The 17194-nt window shown below is 34.8% G+C and overlaps 1 protein-coding gene across 2 annotated transcripts; it reads right to left on the bottom strand.

Annotated features, from left to right (window-relative positions):
• Positions 1–211: 211 nt before the first annotated feature.
• Positions 212–8412, bottom strand: LOC112797272 (mediator of RNA polymerase II transcription subunit 33A). 2 transcript variants are annotated; one of them, XM_025840122.3, is made up of 11 exons: positions 7906–8412; positions 6708–7055; positions 6103–6422; positions 5879–5970; positions 5432–5795; positions 5075–5285; positions 4877–4991; positions 4159–4320; positions 2661–3282; positions 2052–2258; positions 212–1420 (listed from the first exon to the last, which is right to left on the bottom strand). In XM_025840122.3, exons 1-11 carry the CDS (start codon positions 8313–8315, stop codon positions 297–299), a joined length of 3975 nt encoding a protein of 1324 aa, XP_025695907.1. In that variant the 5' UTR covers positions 8316–8412; the 3' UTR covers positions 212–296. The 2 variants fall into 2 exon arrangements, with proteins under 2 accessions (XP_025695907.1, XP_025695905.1); XM_025840120.3 differs by having other exon boundaries at positions 4159–4343; positions 4877–4983; positions 7906–8381.
• Positions 8413–17194: the final 8782 nt, after the last annotated feature.

Genomic DNA, 17194 nt, shown 5'->3' with positions numbered 1-17194 from the left:
TAAAACCTCATTCGCTTTTTGCGCATATCTTGGATACTCAGTATCCAATCTCTGCCCTAATACATATTCCAGGTGCATCTAGAATATAACTCGACATCACCCAATCACAGAACGAAATCCCAGACGCCAAAATATGTTCGTTTTTGGGTTGTACCCTCAGCATCCAAAATGTCTCGTAATAAAATTTTGTAAATATCTCACTATTTATGCATTTTCGTAAATAAAATATTTATTTTATTTAAATAAAAAAATCCGCAATTTTGGCATTACATTAAGTTTTCATTCATTCAAAACAATCATGAGCATGGCATCGGAATCCTCTGCTCAAACTCAACCAAATTGACAAGTTCAGCAAGAGCTCCCATAGCTGCCACTCCCCCTCTCTGCAACAAAGAAAGTGCCAGTTCATGTTTATGCCATCTGCATAATCCGTGCGCCAATTTCCTCAGCGTCTCCACCTTCACTTCTCGAATCCACGCTGGTGCATACGTAATCATAAACCCCACCAAACTTGACACATAAGTTTTCCATGTAACAGGGTGGCAACTGAGTGAAATCTTCCTCTCCATTACTTCTGCCAAGAAGTCCAAATGGACCCCGACCGTGCGGTTCCTTCGAGAGAATGTCCATGATGGTAACTTGGCACCAACACCCCATATGAGTGACCCTGAAAGTATTAACAGGTATGCCATAGCATAACCCTCAAGAATGTGACACACAACACTATCATTGTTATGCTTCACATCCCTTGATAGCAGCCAGGTAGGAATAGTTTCCTTGTACAATTCCTGAACTAGTAGTATACCACCCGCTGCACATAAAAGGCTCGCCCCGAGCATTGCAACTTCTTTGGTGCTTTGCATGGCTAGGGACAATGATGGTGATGGTTCACTAGATTTTATGCGAGAGGCCGCACTTGCCCTTGTGCCGGCTAATTCATTAGAATATTGTGTAACAAGGTCTACGATTACATCAGTTAGATACCTCACATTGTGTATATTTCGACAAGACCGAATAAAAAGGAAACCTGGAGCTACATAAGGATAGGAACCATGGGCTGAGAAGGTGCTCCCCATCAGACCATTCATGCGACATTCGGCAGTTAGCTTTGAGTTTGAAATGCACAATGTTCCAAGAAACGAGGAGAAGCAACTTCTCAACAGCTGGGCAACCGAAACTTTATTGTGTCTGAACACAGAACGTGCACATGACACAACAATGAAGTTGTGCCAGCGGCGAACCTTTTGTGCCCAAAGAGAGCCAATTATAGGCATGCTAGGCAAAGGGCAACCTGATGCACAATTTTCCAAAGCCGCTCCAGTAATGGAATGCATGTATTCCAGGTTCTTGTCGAGTTTGAAAGTGATGGATAAACTCACAAGCACTGCCATTGGTAGAGGAAGCATTACTGGTGAACCATCTGCCACACAATAAAGATGTCAAGTAATGAAAATGCCTTTGATTGTTCAATCTAGAGTATCCTTATTAGGAAAGATAAGGAAACAATCAAGTATGCAGATGTACTTTAGTTTTGCCAATGGCAGCAAGCCAAAAACATGTGCATGGTGGATGGCATTGTGGTCAATAAAGGAAGCATTATGAGGACATGTTAAAAAAAAATCAGACTACCTATTATGATACATACATAAATGAACAGGACTGACAAATCAATATGAAAACAATCCAATGGATAGACAAAGTGACAATTTTTTTTAAGAAAAAAAAAAATAGGGCAGCCCATGCACAAGACTCCTACAATGAGGGGTCTTGGGGAGGTCCATGTGTGCAGCCTTTCGACCTTATTTCTGGGATTTGATCCCATACTCTACATGTCACATTGCAGCAACTTTACCATTTCATTGAGGCTTACTCTCACAAAATTTGCTTTTCTGTGTCAATAATTAATTAGAACATTGATGGAATGCTAAATTGTAATTAGAACATCTGCTTTCAATTTCCTAATGTATGCAATGTTTTTTTCTAGGACTTGGCATGGAAATTAGTAGAATTCAAACAGGTAAATAGAGTATTTAATTTAATCAGCAAAGTACCGGAAGAATGACCGGGAACATCGACGCCAACAGAAGTTAGTATAGTTTTTATTTCTGACTCAATTGATGGAAGAAGTGCTGCTGGACTAGGCCAATCTGTTCCATTCATTAGAACTGGTTTCCATACCCCACGAGTAACTTCTGAAGTAAAGTAATCCATAATGGCTGTGAGAGAAGCTGGGAGAAAATCAACAAGGTCTCTCAGACCTGCAATTGAAATGGCACGTAATAGATACCATGATACAATGAGGTCAGAACCAGAAACAGAAAAGGCTACCTATCCAATTAACTTTTGTCTGAATCAAGGGAACCAACTTTTTGGTGTATTAAGTGCATGGACAATTGATTAATACTTGTTTCCAAATTATCCCAATATGTTCTCAGTATTTTAAATCATAATGAAATGGTAACAGAATTTATTACACTGGCTTTGACAAAATCAGGCCAAAAGTTTAAATTATTAAAAAATAGAAAATTTGACCAAAAACAATATGAATCAGCAAGTTCATTTAGTTTACATGATTCAGTGATCAATCACTAAAGGGGCACTAGAAGGTAGGACAAATTTGACTGAAACAAAATCTGGATTGATGCATAGGAAAAGCCAACCTGTTGTCAAGTCCCGTGATGAAAGCCTCCCATGAGCACAAGCAGTTAAAATTGCTTCAAGGACAAAAGGAAGAACTTCTAGTACTTCCCATGCAGGAAGAACAGGTCTTTGAAAAGCATCTTCACCACATGCATTGCTGCTAGTTGGCGATGAAGAAGAATTACTCGATGAAATCACACCTTTGGATATCCTCTGGTAAATCATGCTTAGGATCAAATTTGCAACTTGATGATTTCCAGTAGAAAGGCCAGAAAGGGATGAAGCAACGCAAGATTTTTGTTGACAGTACCAGGCTCGTAATTTTGGAAATGAATCAATATATACAGGTTTTACAGATACGGAATCAGATGTATTGCTTTTTAGCTTTTCTTGTGAAGAGATAATGCAGTTATTGTGCAATGACAAAAGATACTCCAAACCTCCAATTGCACCTCTGCCATCAGTTGCAAATTGGTCAAGAGGGGGCCTAGAGAATTTCCATAAGCGAATAAGGAAAAGAAATGCCAAAGAAAAAGCCATGTAAGGAGATGCTGAAGGTTCATTGCTAGTGCTATTTGATGTTGGTTTCACTGAGCCAAATGCCTCACATAATGGTAATAAAGATGCCGCAACTGTGGGAATCTACACAAAACAACCCTTGATAGAGTTATTGACATTAAGATGTGGCTAGAAAAGAAATTCAACTTAAGAACGGTATGTTTATACTAAATGCTTAGAAATGGGAAAGGAACTATGGATGAACTATCTACAGTTGCTTTTAATAACTTAAAATCAATTTATATCAACTTTAACGCTGCCTTTAAGAATTTCTCTCTTTCTATCTACTATCTATACTTCTCTTCTCTACTACTTTCATTTATATCTCCAGAATAATTCTCTTAAATCTTTGCTTGAAATTCAAAATTGAAATTGATTTAAGAATGTAATGTCAGTTCCATTTGGCACAAGAGCTTAAATTTTGGGAGAGGCTTGGATAGATCTCCTCTCCCAATCTCAAGTCCTTACAACTCTGACATCCCACCAATCACCCCTCCCCTTGTCTATATTCCTCGCACCCAACTATTGTGTATCTTAGCCCAGATTGCATAATTATAAATCCTTTCCCTCACACTCACCCACACACTGGAAACATGCCTTACCCCGCCATTCTTTTTAATTCTATCCTCTCAAGTAGGGGGGGGAAATAGTAGATTGAGTAATACATTAGAATAAGGTGAAACAATATTACCTGGGATAATGTTTATAGGAGAATGGGATTTACTAAACTAATAATCACCATTCACCGGGGTCCCAATAGTGCAATGCATAAAATTAAGAATTTGATAGTCAAATTCGTATTTCAAGCACATGTAAGGCCTAATAGTTTCAACAGGCTGCCAACTGCCAAGTGAACCCCCAAAATTTTATGTCGTCATTAATATATGGAGAAAAAAAAATCCAAAAGGATTATCATGCTCATACATCAATTAAATTAATTATAAAACATAATTCACTTACTACACCATGCAATGATAGTATGTGAACTGTATCAACAGAGGAAACTCCATGGAGGACAGCACTTAGCATGGACATATTATTGATCAAGTGGCTCCAAGATCCAGAATGAGTGAAAGGTACAGAAGAAGCAAGAAACTTCACCACAAAGTGGACAACATGTTCCTGCCAGGAAGAAAAAAGTTTGACTGCAGAATAAATACATGACTATAAGTCTATAAGGATACAACAGTAATAAGATTACTATAACAAGATTAGGAGTATCATCACAGAATAACCTAGAATCCAATAAAACCAAAAGACAGAATAAGGGTTTTGAGCAGTGTTTTTCACTGAAGAGTTTGTGCAAGTTAAGACATAATACAGAGTACCTAGTATCCAGACAGCAAAGTACCAAAAAAAAAGGTTGAAATTTTGTTTCCAGCTTAGGAGGAAAAAGAGAAACAGTATGCTCAGTCCCAGTGAAACTTGCATCCAGGTCCAAGATTTTTTTTTTTTTTTAGCTTTTAGGTGAAAGGCCAAAGAGAAACAGTATGCTAAACTACTCAATGTCTAAATGTCCCCCTATAAAAACTTAAGATGTTAGATAGATGAAATCATAGTTTTTATATATTAATATAATATAAGAAATATACATTCAAGAGAATGCCTAAAGCACATATAATATAAGCAACCATACTATGAAAAGGACCTCCAATTTCAATATGGTAAGATTTGTCACCTGAATATACCATCCATGAATGAGGGATGCACCACAAAGAATCTTTGCAGCAGCAGGCTTTTCCACCTCTGATCCATTTATTGCAATATAGTATAACTTCTCTATCTCTGCCAGGCTAGGACAAAAGAAAAATTGTGAAGAACATTTATCAGCAGTTTAGATAACATCAAAATGAAATCATATTACATAATAGTAAACCTTGAGGCAGGGGTCTCAGTGAGCGAATTTATAAGGGAACCGTTTAATGGTGTTCCTTCCATAAATGTTAACCACGGCGATTTTTCAAGTGGAGATGAATCTGACAAAGATCTCGCTGAAGTAGAGACATAACCAGGCCAAAAGTACACTGATGTATCTATTAAATTCCTTGCTATGCAAGCTTCCACTATGAGATGCCTCAAGTTGCCGCCTGAAAGCTATCAATTACTTTAGTACTATCATAGAGATATGGAGGCAAGATAATGAAGAAGTGCCAAGTATATGATATTAATCCTTTTTCACAGTAAATAATGCAGATGGAATCATGGAAGTAGAGATCAAGTTCACCAAACCAACCTGCTTTTACATTGGTATTAGCATGAATGCCAGTGGCAGATTCACTCTTTTCATTCATAGAACTATAAATGAAGCTTGCTGCTTTTCTAGCTGCCTGGTTGGATGCATCTACAACCAATGTGGGAGGGCAAAGGAGGCTGGAAAAGTGCCCAAGGACCTGAATAGATGAAATCAGTCCAAGTTTCCTAGAACCATCACTCTTCCTTTCATGACCATATCCAGTTTCCAGAGGCACTTGAACAGAAGAAAGACTATGTTCGGAGTCATCATTTAGAACATTTGCAATGGCCAAGGGGACAATAGACAAAAGCATGCTCATACGGGCCTCAAGATGGGGAATAGGGCCTTCAGGAGGATCTCGGTCCTGCAATAAACCAAGGGAGAGAAATTTAATTATTTGTTAATTCCTACCATAAAAACAAAAGATTGATGTGGATCAATCTCAACTCGCTGCACAAGACGAAGGGCTGAAAGCCAAACTGCTAGAAAAGTTTCTTGCCAGCTAGCTTGGTTAAATTTTTGTAATGTCTTGATTGATTCTGCAAGTAGGTCATGAATATTAGGAAAGGCTTGAAACCACATAAATTTCCTAAAACATATTGTTCATAAATGATAAACAATAACAGAAAAAAAAAAATTAAATCCAATGAAAACTCTGTCAGCAGATGTACCTGTAAGCACAATAATAGCTGACTTTGTCGGAATCTGTTTAGAATCCATAGAGTTTTCCATATAAATATCAAGAGGAACCCAGCAAGGAGACTGACAATATGAGTAGTTGAATCTCAATGATGCCATATTTTGTGATCCAACATCAACAAACTTTCCAACAATCTGATTCTTACTTGGGCCATAATCGAAATGAGAAACTGCACGGATGTTTGCAGACACTTTTTTTAGAACTTGACTTACTGATATTAGCTCAGCTGAAGTCAATTCAAGAGATTCGAGAAAATGAAACCTCTGTAGGAGGCAATTGAATTTTTCAGGCCTATCATCCATGATGAAACACAAAAGAGGGAAAATAAATTTGTCAATTACACAGCACAATTCCTGGAAATCAAGTGAATATATGCACATAAAACTGATGACAAATGTTGTATTTTAAAAAATTACACACTATATGTTACTCTCATATGTAGTCAAACAAGAAGTTAAACTGGTCTAGAGTTGTTGTCTTACTCTTATAGCAGCAATATTGTAGTGTAAAAAGAGTAAACTATTTAATTGGGCTGCTGAACAAAAGTGGAAAAATATAAATAGTGGGAGAAAATACATGTTCAAGAGAACAGACTGCAGAAGAACCACTCCTTTTTTGCTTTCAGTTAGACTTTCCAATATCTCTAAGGCCAAAATGGAATTTTTCTTCCTTATCTGTTCATGATTTTCACCTTTTTCAAAACTGTGGGTCACCTTATGATCAATTTCCATATACTGGTCACCCATAGGGACTAAACATGATCTTTCACTAGTGGATACTTGTAAACCCCAGTCGTTTAATGTGCTATCAATCAAAGCAATGATAATGCTGTAAAAGAACAGCACAAAGATATGTCCCAATTCCAGATCGCGGATATTATATGTTTCAGAAAGCTGAAGTGCAACATCAATAGAATTTATTATCCTGTAAGACAGGAAAGCTATTGTTAGAATTAACACAATTAACCAATATTTCCATCAGACCATAAATTGAGCAAAATACCAAGATTAGAAAAAAGATAATATAATCACTTTAAAAAGATAACCGTCTGTAACAAAGCCTTCAATTCAATTTTTAACGTGTAAAATTTTTCAAATGTAAGAATGCTCCTATAAAAATAAAGTGCATGTTGCAAGGCAGCCCTTTAGGATCCCAAACACATTAGCAGCACCTCAATTCTTAGCCTTAAGAAGTAAGTCCAATATTATAATGATAAATGATAATGGTAATAACAAAAACAACAATGGTAATAGTAACTGGTCCAACACCTAGCATTCACCAAAAGCTAAAAAACACAGTAAAACTGAAACAACAACAGAACAACGTATAGGAACTAGGAATATTGTCAAAGTCAAACCAATCCAATCAAGTATCACACATAACAAACACGATAACAAAAAAGCCCTTTATAGGCAAGTAAACCCACAATATGCAATTATTATCAATTTCACTAAATGCTACCATCCAAATGCACAATTAACATGTTTAAACCCATTGTTCACTTACTAAACTCTGAATTTTCTAACAATGAGGCTACTTTAATCATGTTTTTACTCCATGCATGCATTTAAAACTAGATAGTTATCTGCATTATCCAAACAAGGTAGTAATTAAACCACAACATACTAGAACCTAACATGAACAATTTTAAAAAATAAATAAATAAAATAGGGTTTATCAAACAAGTAGATTAAAAAAAAATTAGAAGGTACTACATGCATTGAAAACTAACAAAACTTTCTCACATTCAAAATTCCAAACACAAGAACATTACTTGAGCTTCGTTGAAGGTGTTTCCACAGTGGCGGGATCGAAGGTGAAGGCGTGTTGCACTAGTAGTGCAAGGAAGAGCGCGTGAGCCTGAGGGTGAGAATGTCGGTGAGGAATGACCCTAGAGGAGAGTAGAGAGAGTAGCTGGAGAGGGAACAAGAGTCGCGAAGAGAGCGCGTGGTGAAGAAACTTCCAGAGCCAAGGGTGGTTGTTATCGAAGCAGAGGTGTGAGACGAGCAGGTGAGCTAAGTCGGGACTCGGCAGGTGGAGTCGGAGGGAGTTGAGGAAGTCGACAAGTTCGATGACGCACGCGCCGGGAGGGCGGTGGTGGCGGCAGCAGTGGTTGAGGAAAGTCAGAACCGTTTCCTTGGTTTCTTGGTCCATTCCCGGGTCGGTTCCCGTGACCATGGCCATTGGTGGCGCTTTGCGGTGCTATTTCAGATACGTGGGTTTACTTTCTTAAGTAAGTGTATATGGTAAATTATTGAAATTAAAAGATTAGTTGTTGGATATATTAGTTGTTGGCAGTTGCGGTTGATATAAACGTGGATCAATTTTTTATTTTTATGGGTATTTTTTATAAAAAAAAAAAAGAAAATAAGGATACGTTTTGGGGCTAATTTTTAAAAAAATATTATTTATATATTAAAATTAATCACAATGTATTTATGTATTAAAAATATTATTTATACACTATTTTTTATATATATTTTATATTTTAAAAATATTATTTATATATTAAAATTAGTCATTATGTATTTATATAAATACATATATTGTTTAATTTATTTTTAATGTATATTTTATATTTTAATATATACTTTGTACTAGTTGCTGTTTTTAGTATATACTTAATATGATTATTTGTGTATAAATAAATGTGTAGTTTAATTTATTTTTAATATATATTTTATATTTTAAAATATATTATATACACTAGTAACTGATTTTTATGTATCAATAGTATAATTGATTTTTTTTTTGTATGGATGAAAATGATGTGATATGCATTATTATTGAAAGGGTTAGAAATTATTTGAGTGCCATTAAGTTATTGAAAAAAAATCAATAAAAAAGATTTTTTTTTAAAGCATGTGTGGTAATTTTTTAATAATAAAAATAAAAATACTAGAAAAATAAAAAATTTTAAAAGTTATCATTTATATATTTTTTAATTATTTAAAAAATATGATTTTCACATAATAAATAAATAAATAAATTATATTATTGTACTCAAACATAATTGATAAATAAAAAGATATTTTTTATACAAAAACATCTAAATATAAATTTTTTTTGTTTTTCTAAAATATTTTAAAAAAATAATTAAAATTTGTTTTTTATTAGAAACTCATCCAAACAAATCCTTAGTGTTTCTTTTTAATATGAGGTTATTTTTTTTAAAGTTGTTATATATTATACAAATTGAACAGTCCGATTTGTGGAGAGGCAAAAAGAAGATAAAATCGGAGGGTCCAATTTTTTTATTTTTTATTTTTTGAAAAAAAAAATTGGAGGATCCGATTTTAATATTTTAACTTTTTTAATATTTTAAAAAGTCAAATCAAAGGATCTAGATTTAACTTTAATAATATTTAATTTCTAAACATAAAAATCGAAAAACCTGATTTTTATATTATAACATTTTTTATTTTTTAACAACAAATTGGATCCACCTATTTGAGAAATTGTCATACTAATATGATACACTTTTCTACATCATACTTTATAATATACGTATGTCTCTTCCATTCTAAAATTAAAAAATGACGTTTTGGCCTATGTTTTCATTTTATCCATTTATAAAAAAATCCAAAAGTCTAGTCAATAATAGATTTACTTAGTAAAAATCGTTAATTCTTTATGAAAATACTAATTTATTCTCATTTTATCCTTTATTTTTCTATCTGACCAATTTCATCCAATCCCACTGTCACCATCCAACTTCATTGCTGCCACCCCTCACCCACCGTCAACAACATCATCAATATTGCCATTAGCATCATAAATAAACCATCACACCCCATTTTACCATTATCTCCTCTCACCCTCTCACCTATTGCCATCATCATCATCATCATTGTCATCATTAAGATCATTGCCAACACTATCACACTCCATCCCATATATGTTGTCCTTAACCTACTGCCACCATCCTAACTTCTATCGTCAAACACCCAACCTAACTTCATAACCATCGCCACCCATTAAAAATCATCATTACCAAAAATACTAGATTAAAAAACATAAATTTAGAGGAAGAAACAAATCAAAATAGAGAGAGAGAGAATGATAAAAGGATGTAGATCTAGATGGAGAGAAAGATTGTCTGAAAAAAAGGAGAGAGAGAGAGAAGATTAAAAAACATAAATTTAGAGGAAGAAACAAATCAAAATAGAAAGAGAGAGAGAGAGAGAGAGAGAGAGAGAGAGAGAGAGAGTGATAAAAGGATGTAGATCTAGATGGAGAAAAAGATTGTCTGAAAAAAAGGAGAGAGAGAGAGAGAGAGAGAGAGAGAGAGAGAGAGAGAGAGAGAGAGAGGTTGTGACAATAGTGAATTTGTGGGTTGTTGTTGTTGATGGTAAGAGTTTGGTAAAAGGTGATGATGAAAGTGAAAGAGGGTGATAATATGGTGAAAATGAAGATGTTAACGATAAGGGTGATGATATTGATGGTCGTGGTGGTAAGCAAGGAGTGACAGTTACGGATTGCAGTTAAGGTTTGTGGTGGTTGTGGATAACGATGATAATAATGATGTTGATGTTGATGTTGATGTTAGTGATGATCAATAAAGAGTGATGCCAATAGATGAAGAGAGATGACAACAACAAATGAAAGACAGTGACAATAGGATGGGTGGGGGAAATGATGGTGGGGTGAGGGGTGATTGTGATGATAATAGAGAAATGTGAGAGTAGAGTTAGTAATTTCATAAGAGAATATGAAGATATATTAGTAATTTTATACAAAATTAATGGTTAATTATTGACTAAACGTTTTGATCATTTTGTCAAATAAAATATATATTTTAAAGCTCATTTCATCGTTACCATTTTTTAAAAGTCATTTGTTCAAGACTAAAATAACTATTTATTTGAAAAAAGTATATACAACTAAAATAAAAATGTTAGGAAGAGGCGATGCATCCATTGCAATTACATTCCGTAGATAAATACATAATTTTAGAAAAATAACTAATTTGATACTCAAAAGATCAATCAATGTCTTAATAAGTTAATCACAATGTATATACAAGACTCAAACTCTACAAAATGCTTTATGGATGATAGAAATATAGAAGCTATCACTTAAAAGCTTCAAGCAGGAATCGAAAATGTATATAGAAAATATAGCAACACTACAAGAAAAACACAGAGTACCGTCAGAAAATATCAGCCGGTATAAACTTTGCTGGTAAATATTTACCATCGGATTTATTGCGTCTGACAGTAATTACCATCGAATTTTCCGACGGAATATAATAAAACAAAAACAGATCCTTCGTCGACATTGATAGTAACATTTGGCGCCACTTCGTATGATTTTCTGCCATATTATCGGCAGATTTATCTGATGTTGATACCGGTGGAAATGTTATTTAAACCTTTTTTTAAAAAATAATGGTACCGTTGGAATATTCCAACGGTAATTTCGACGGTAGTGTTTTTTTTAATTTACATTATCTTTTCCCGTCCATTTCTAGTGTACCCTAATAATTAACAATTGAAATAGTGCTTCAAACCTGATGTGAAATACAAAAAATTTAAATTACAAATATCGAATGATGGTAACTGAAATATCTGAAATAATACTAATTATATTACGTTCACAAAACTATGTTTAAATTCATCGAAACATATATTACAAATACGCAAAGTTTCTTAAAAAAATACATATCACAAAACTATGTTTACATTAACCCTAATCAAATTCATCTTCTTCTTCCTCTGGTTCATCATTCTCGTCTTCGGATGTAGTTTTCTAGTTATCATCGAATTCGTCTTCAATTCCTCTTCTTCATCGCCATCGATTCTGTCTTCTTCTTGAAAATCGTCATCCTCTGCTGGAAGTATGTCGACATCTAGTCCAAGGTCAATGATGTCATCATCCATAACAGCAGACCGAAGGAATATCGGCTCATCGGTATCAATCACCCTAAACCATAGCTGCTAAATTCTAAATCCTAAATCTTAAGCAACAAACTCTAAAACTTAACCCCCAATCCAAAATCCCTAAACCCTAACTTAAATCCTATACCATAAACCCGAAACTACAAACCGAAACAAAAAATACTAAATAAATAACTTTAACCATAAACACTAACTCATAAATCCTAAATCATAAATCACACTTCCTAATTTATCAACAACAAACACTAATTTTATAACTCTAAACCCTAAATAATATCATACATAGTAAAGTATTAATAAAGATATTTTGTATCACTTTTCTAATTAAAAATACTAAAACTTCAATAATCATTTTATACAATCCTTTAAATTAAAAAATTTCTACTATAAAATCCTCATATTTTAAAATGTCAAATCTAATAATTTAATGAGTCAACGACTTTCTATTATTTTATACCAGTGATGGCCCAATACCACGATTCTCATTAAGACCATTACTACATTTTTTTTCTCTTCTAGCTAACCAAAAACAAGCAAATCCCTCCTTTACCAAAAATATGGAACCTTTATACTAAAATGGACAAAATCATAATGACTTTCATTAACACGTAATCCCTCATCTGATTTTATACATCATGTCCAACACATGCTACAACTTCAGCGAAAGGAGCAAGACTCTACCAGATGCTGCCACACGCCTGTGAAGACACTACTACCACACATCACCCGTCTAGTTGGTCCAGATCATTTTATCACATGTTGAAAACTAATCGTTACATCACAGCAGCAATGACCTTTTTCTGTCCCACACACTATTTGTCTTGATTGTGATTTGTGAACAATATTATAAGGAAGGCCAGTGCTAATGTGCTGAAGCCAAATTTCTTCTGCATGTGAGGAAAAGCCGTGGAATGGTGGAGTGAACGACGTGTGGTGATGCTGTGAAAGCACACGTAGACAGTGTCTGCAATCAGAATTGATGATGCAGGGGATTTGTCGGTAATAGATTAACTGGGGGAGGATGATTACAAGTTAATAAAGATGAGTTGAGAGTTGGGCTTTTTGGCCATGATGGAGTACACATTTTTTGTAACCCTAGGTTGTTTATGGATTATTTAGACAAAGTAAATGTTAAACTTGTTGTTTTTGTAGGTTGGACTGGATTATTATGATTTTTTGTTGATCAACAGACTTTGGTTGGAGGCGTTGAGAAAAAACAAATAGCAAATATGTTTATTGTTTGAAATTAAAAAAAAATAATGCATTTAGTGTTTAGTTTACACCCAAATAGATGTTTTAGTAGAAAAATAATGCAAAATATGTTTATTAGAATGTATAATTTTTAATAGTATAATTTTATTCTATGACATAACTAGTGCAACGGAGACTTGACTCCAAGCTAGGGGTGTTTTCTTGGCACCCCCACCCTCACCCCACGGTTGGGTCTGCTAGGGAATGCGATGATTGTGGGTGGAAGTTCTTTGTCGACACAACTACATACAATGCAAGTACGATCATGTCATGGTACACGGTTGGAGGCAGGTAGCGGCCGTTCAACAAACAAATCATCGCTCAATGGTGAAGTAAAATCGTTGGTTACATTTAGACTTTTCTGTTGATATCCATTTATTTTTGTAATGTGCATGTCTGTTTTCCTATTCTGAGTGGTCTATTGTGGTTCCTGTTGTTGCGTTGCAGGGAAGGCGGTTGAACGAGACATAGCGGGGGTTGATTTTGTTATCACGAAGATATGAAACTGTATCTTATTTGAGTTTGTTCCCAGTTATGTCTTGATTACCCGGTCTTTACCAGGTGTGAGTCCTACTCCCAAAATGGCAAGCAACTACGTGGTTTTTAGGTTGTGCTTTAGTCTCAGCAACATGGTATCAACTGGGTGGTAAATGGATGTTTTTCCGAGGATGAAGCGAAAGCAAGGCAAGATGCTACCTTTCAAATGTTGGAGAAGGTGTTGACCATGACGGGAAGGGCAATTTGCTGCAGCGTGTTGATGGTTTAGAAAGACAGGTATCCACTCCACCATACCACAAAATTTGTGAGCTTCAGGTTGAGAACCATAGGATGCGGTCTGAACTCCAAATGTTTCACGAGATGTTCGAAGAGTAACTATTAGATTTAGTTTAGGTTAGTTTACATTGGATTAGAGTTGGTGGTTTAGTTTATATTGTTAACTGTGTTTACGTTATGTTATTTGAACTTGTTTGGTGCTTCATTTTCAACTAAGGTATTTTGTATGCAATCATGCTACTTGTTAGTCACCGTGAGTATGTTTGTATAACTGGTGTATGAAGTATAATTATGATTATGTAAAATTTTTGTAAATTTTAATATGACTTTTGGTTCATTTCCTTTTATCTTTAAAATTTCTGTCAAGAAATCATTCAAATATAAAGTTGACAAGACTTGATGCTGAGACATTTAGCTTTAAGTTCTTTTTTGTAAGAGTTCAGTTCAGTAGCCATGTCACTCTTTCTTTGAATTTTTTAACATGGCTACTTGGACTATTCATTCAACCTCTAAGCTAAATAGGTGGAAATGTAGACACTATGATTTTTTAGCTTTAACTTGAAGTGGGCATTTAGGTTAGTGAATCTACATTTGATTTGGCTGAGAATGAATTTTATTTTTCTAACTAAATCTTTTGTCCAACCTTACTTGACCCCTAAGAAGTAGGCCATAATTACTGGAACATTGACTGGTGTATAGTTTGCCAGTGACAAGCCTTATCACTTTCAACTCATTTCTAGAATGTGTAATTTTATGTCTTTGTTCTATTGGAATGAATTTAGGGTAATATTTTCTATTTTTTTTTTGTACTTAATTGAGTTTATTTGTGAAGATTGTACTTTTGTTTCTGGTTTTCATGATTAGGGATATTTTTCTTTAGTCTTTTTTTTCCTTGCTCATGAAAATAAACATCATGGCTTTTGTCTTTGGGTCTTAAAATTAAAAAGAGTGATAAATATGAGGTTGGATATGACTATTTATAGTTATTTATTAATATCTATAGATTGGGCTGTCTATAATTTTTTTTGTGCTAGACCTTTTCATGACCCAAACTATCATTTTCCCATTTGAAGCTACATATTGCCAATTGACGATTATGTTAATTAGCTGCACCTGTTTAATATATTGAACAAGTAGGTGTGTATTAATTTAATTAATTTAAGGGACTGTTTTGAGATTCTTAATGTGTTGATCTCTCTTTTTACACATACTTGATTATTTTTAACTTTCAGGAGAGGATAGTTGGCCTTTTTTCGTGAAACAAATGTTGGGCCCACTTGGTAAGTTCTATCCATATTTCATTGTCTTAAACTTCGTGAGTGAAATTAGAAAAAAAATTTGACAATCCAGCCATTATATCTTTGTCAGCCACGTGCCACATGTGTGTTTGATTAAAAAAAGTTGGTATATAAATGGCAGGCTTCCCCAGCACACGTCCTTTGTTAGATGTATATTTTTTACTCCAAACAGTAGTGTCACCTGTGACAATATCATTTTACAAGGAAACAAAGCATGGAAAGCACTACGAAAGAAGGTCTAAATGCTCCTCACATGAGTCAAAGGATCATTTGGTGCCGATAGAGGAGCCCGTCAGCGGTGTCGACGACCAGATCAAGAAGGAATTGATTACCATAATAAGGGTGTATGTTCTCTTTGTACATAAACCTACCAATGTACTCTATTGCATGCTACGAATGAATATTTTTTGTGATTTCTGTCATGAGGATTGTCATTTTAATTTAGTTGTTCTTTGGTGTACATCATCTAGTGAGTCGCGATGAGACCGTTATGTTCATTCTGAGAGGGCAAGCGAACTAGATCCAAGCCATTCAGAGCTTCTTGCCCAGCATAATCGAGTCATCGAAGTTCTTACAGGCCACATCGCTCATGAAAATGGTGACGGAAAAGGTAATGTGGATGTCTATGAACCAATTCATGCTGAAAGGGTAGGCGAACCTTCCTATGCACCCCCTGTGCGTTTGGTTGGTTCCCAACATGAAGACTCAACAAAGGGTTTAGGCCTCGAATGGAAAAATATTCAAAAGTCAAATACGATTGTGCAGCGCAAATTGGAGAACCATAGGGATAGTCAGACTGGTCAGAAAGGTGCTTCAAAAGATAGTAAGAAGGATGTTAAACCTGCTGCATGATGCGTGAGCATCTTGTCTATCTTTTTCTAGTGAATTTGCATCTAAATTGTTGAGTTTAATTAAGAATTAATTATATTTTAGCCACTATGGATGCTATTTTGAGTTTTGTGCAATTTTATTTATTTTAGGTAGCATTTGGAGGGATTTGATGAAGTTTCTGCAGAGAAAAATAAGAAACCAAAGAGATGACCAGCGAAGACCAACGCAGACGCATGGCTCACGCGACCGCGCAGAATGGAGAAATCGCAATGACGCGATCGCGTGCCTGACGCGAACGCGTTGACTGGAAAATGCACAAATGATGCGAACGCGTGGACGACGCGGACGCGTCACATGCGCGATCTGCAAAAATACAAATGACGCTGGGGGTGATTTATGGGCTGTTGTGACCCACTTTCCAGCCCAGAAAATACAGATTAGAAGCTGCAGAATGGATAAAGCAAGTGGTCCCCACCCATCAACTGAAAATCTGTTAATTAATTCGAATTTAAATTCAAATCTTATCTTTTAGGAAAAGATATTATTTTTATTTTTTAGATAATTAGATTTTAAATTAATTAGGATTAGTTATAAAAGGGGAGACTTCTCTTCTATTCAACATGACATTACATTAGATTAGAGGAATTTCATTAGGGAATTCTATACAAATTTACATTCTACATTTCATGAGCAACTAAACCTCCACTGTTAAGGTTAGGAGGTCTGTCTATTTGTATGGATTGATTTTATTACTTGTTCTATTTTAATTTATGTTTTGGGTGGAACGGAAGTATGACCCTCTTTCTATTTGGGTTCTTGTATAACTTGGAAAAGCTCTATACTTGAATAACAGCTTGAAAACATATTCTCCTAAATTCTAATTATCTGGATTTAACGGGATGCGTGACATATAATCCTCTTATTCTTTGGGTAATTAGAGTTTTTGTGGCATACAAACTGGAATTTGATCATTTACCTTCTAATTGGAATTAATTGACCAAGGAATTGG

Source organism: Arachis hypogaea, chromosome 4 (genome assembly GCF_003086295.3).
Source record: "Arachis hypogaea cultivar Tifrunner chromosome 4, arahy.Tifrunner.gnm2.J5K5, whole genome shotgun sequence".
NCBI classification, from domain to species: Eukaryota; Viridiplantae; Streptophyta; class Magnoliopsida; order Fabales; family Fabaceae; genus Arachis; species Arachis hypogaea.
This window is presented reverse-complemented; position numbering and strand designations above follow the sequence as displayed.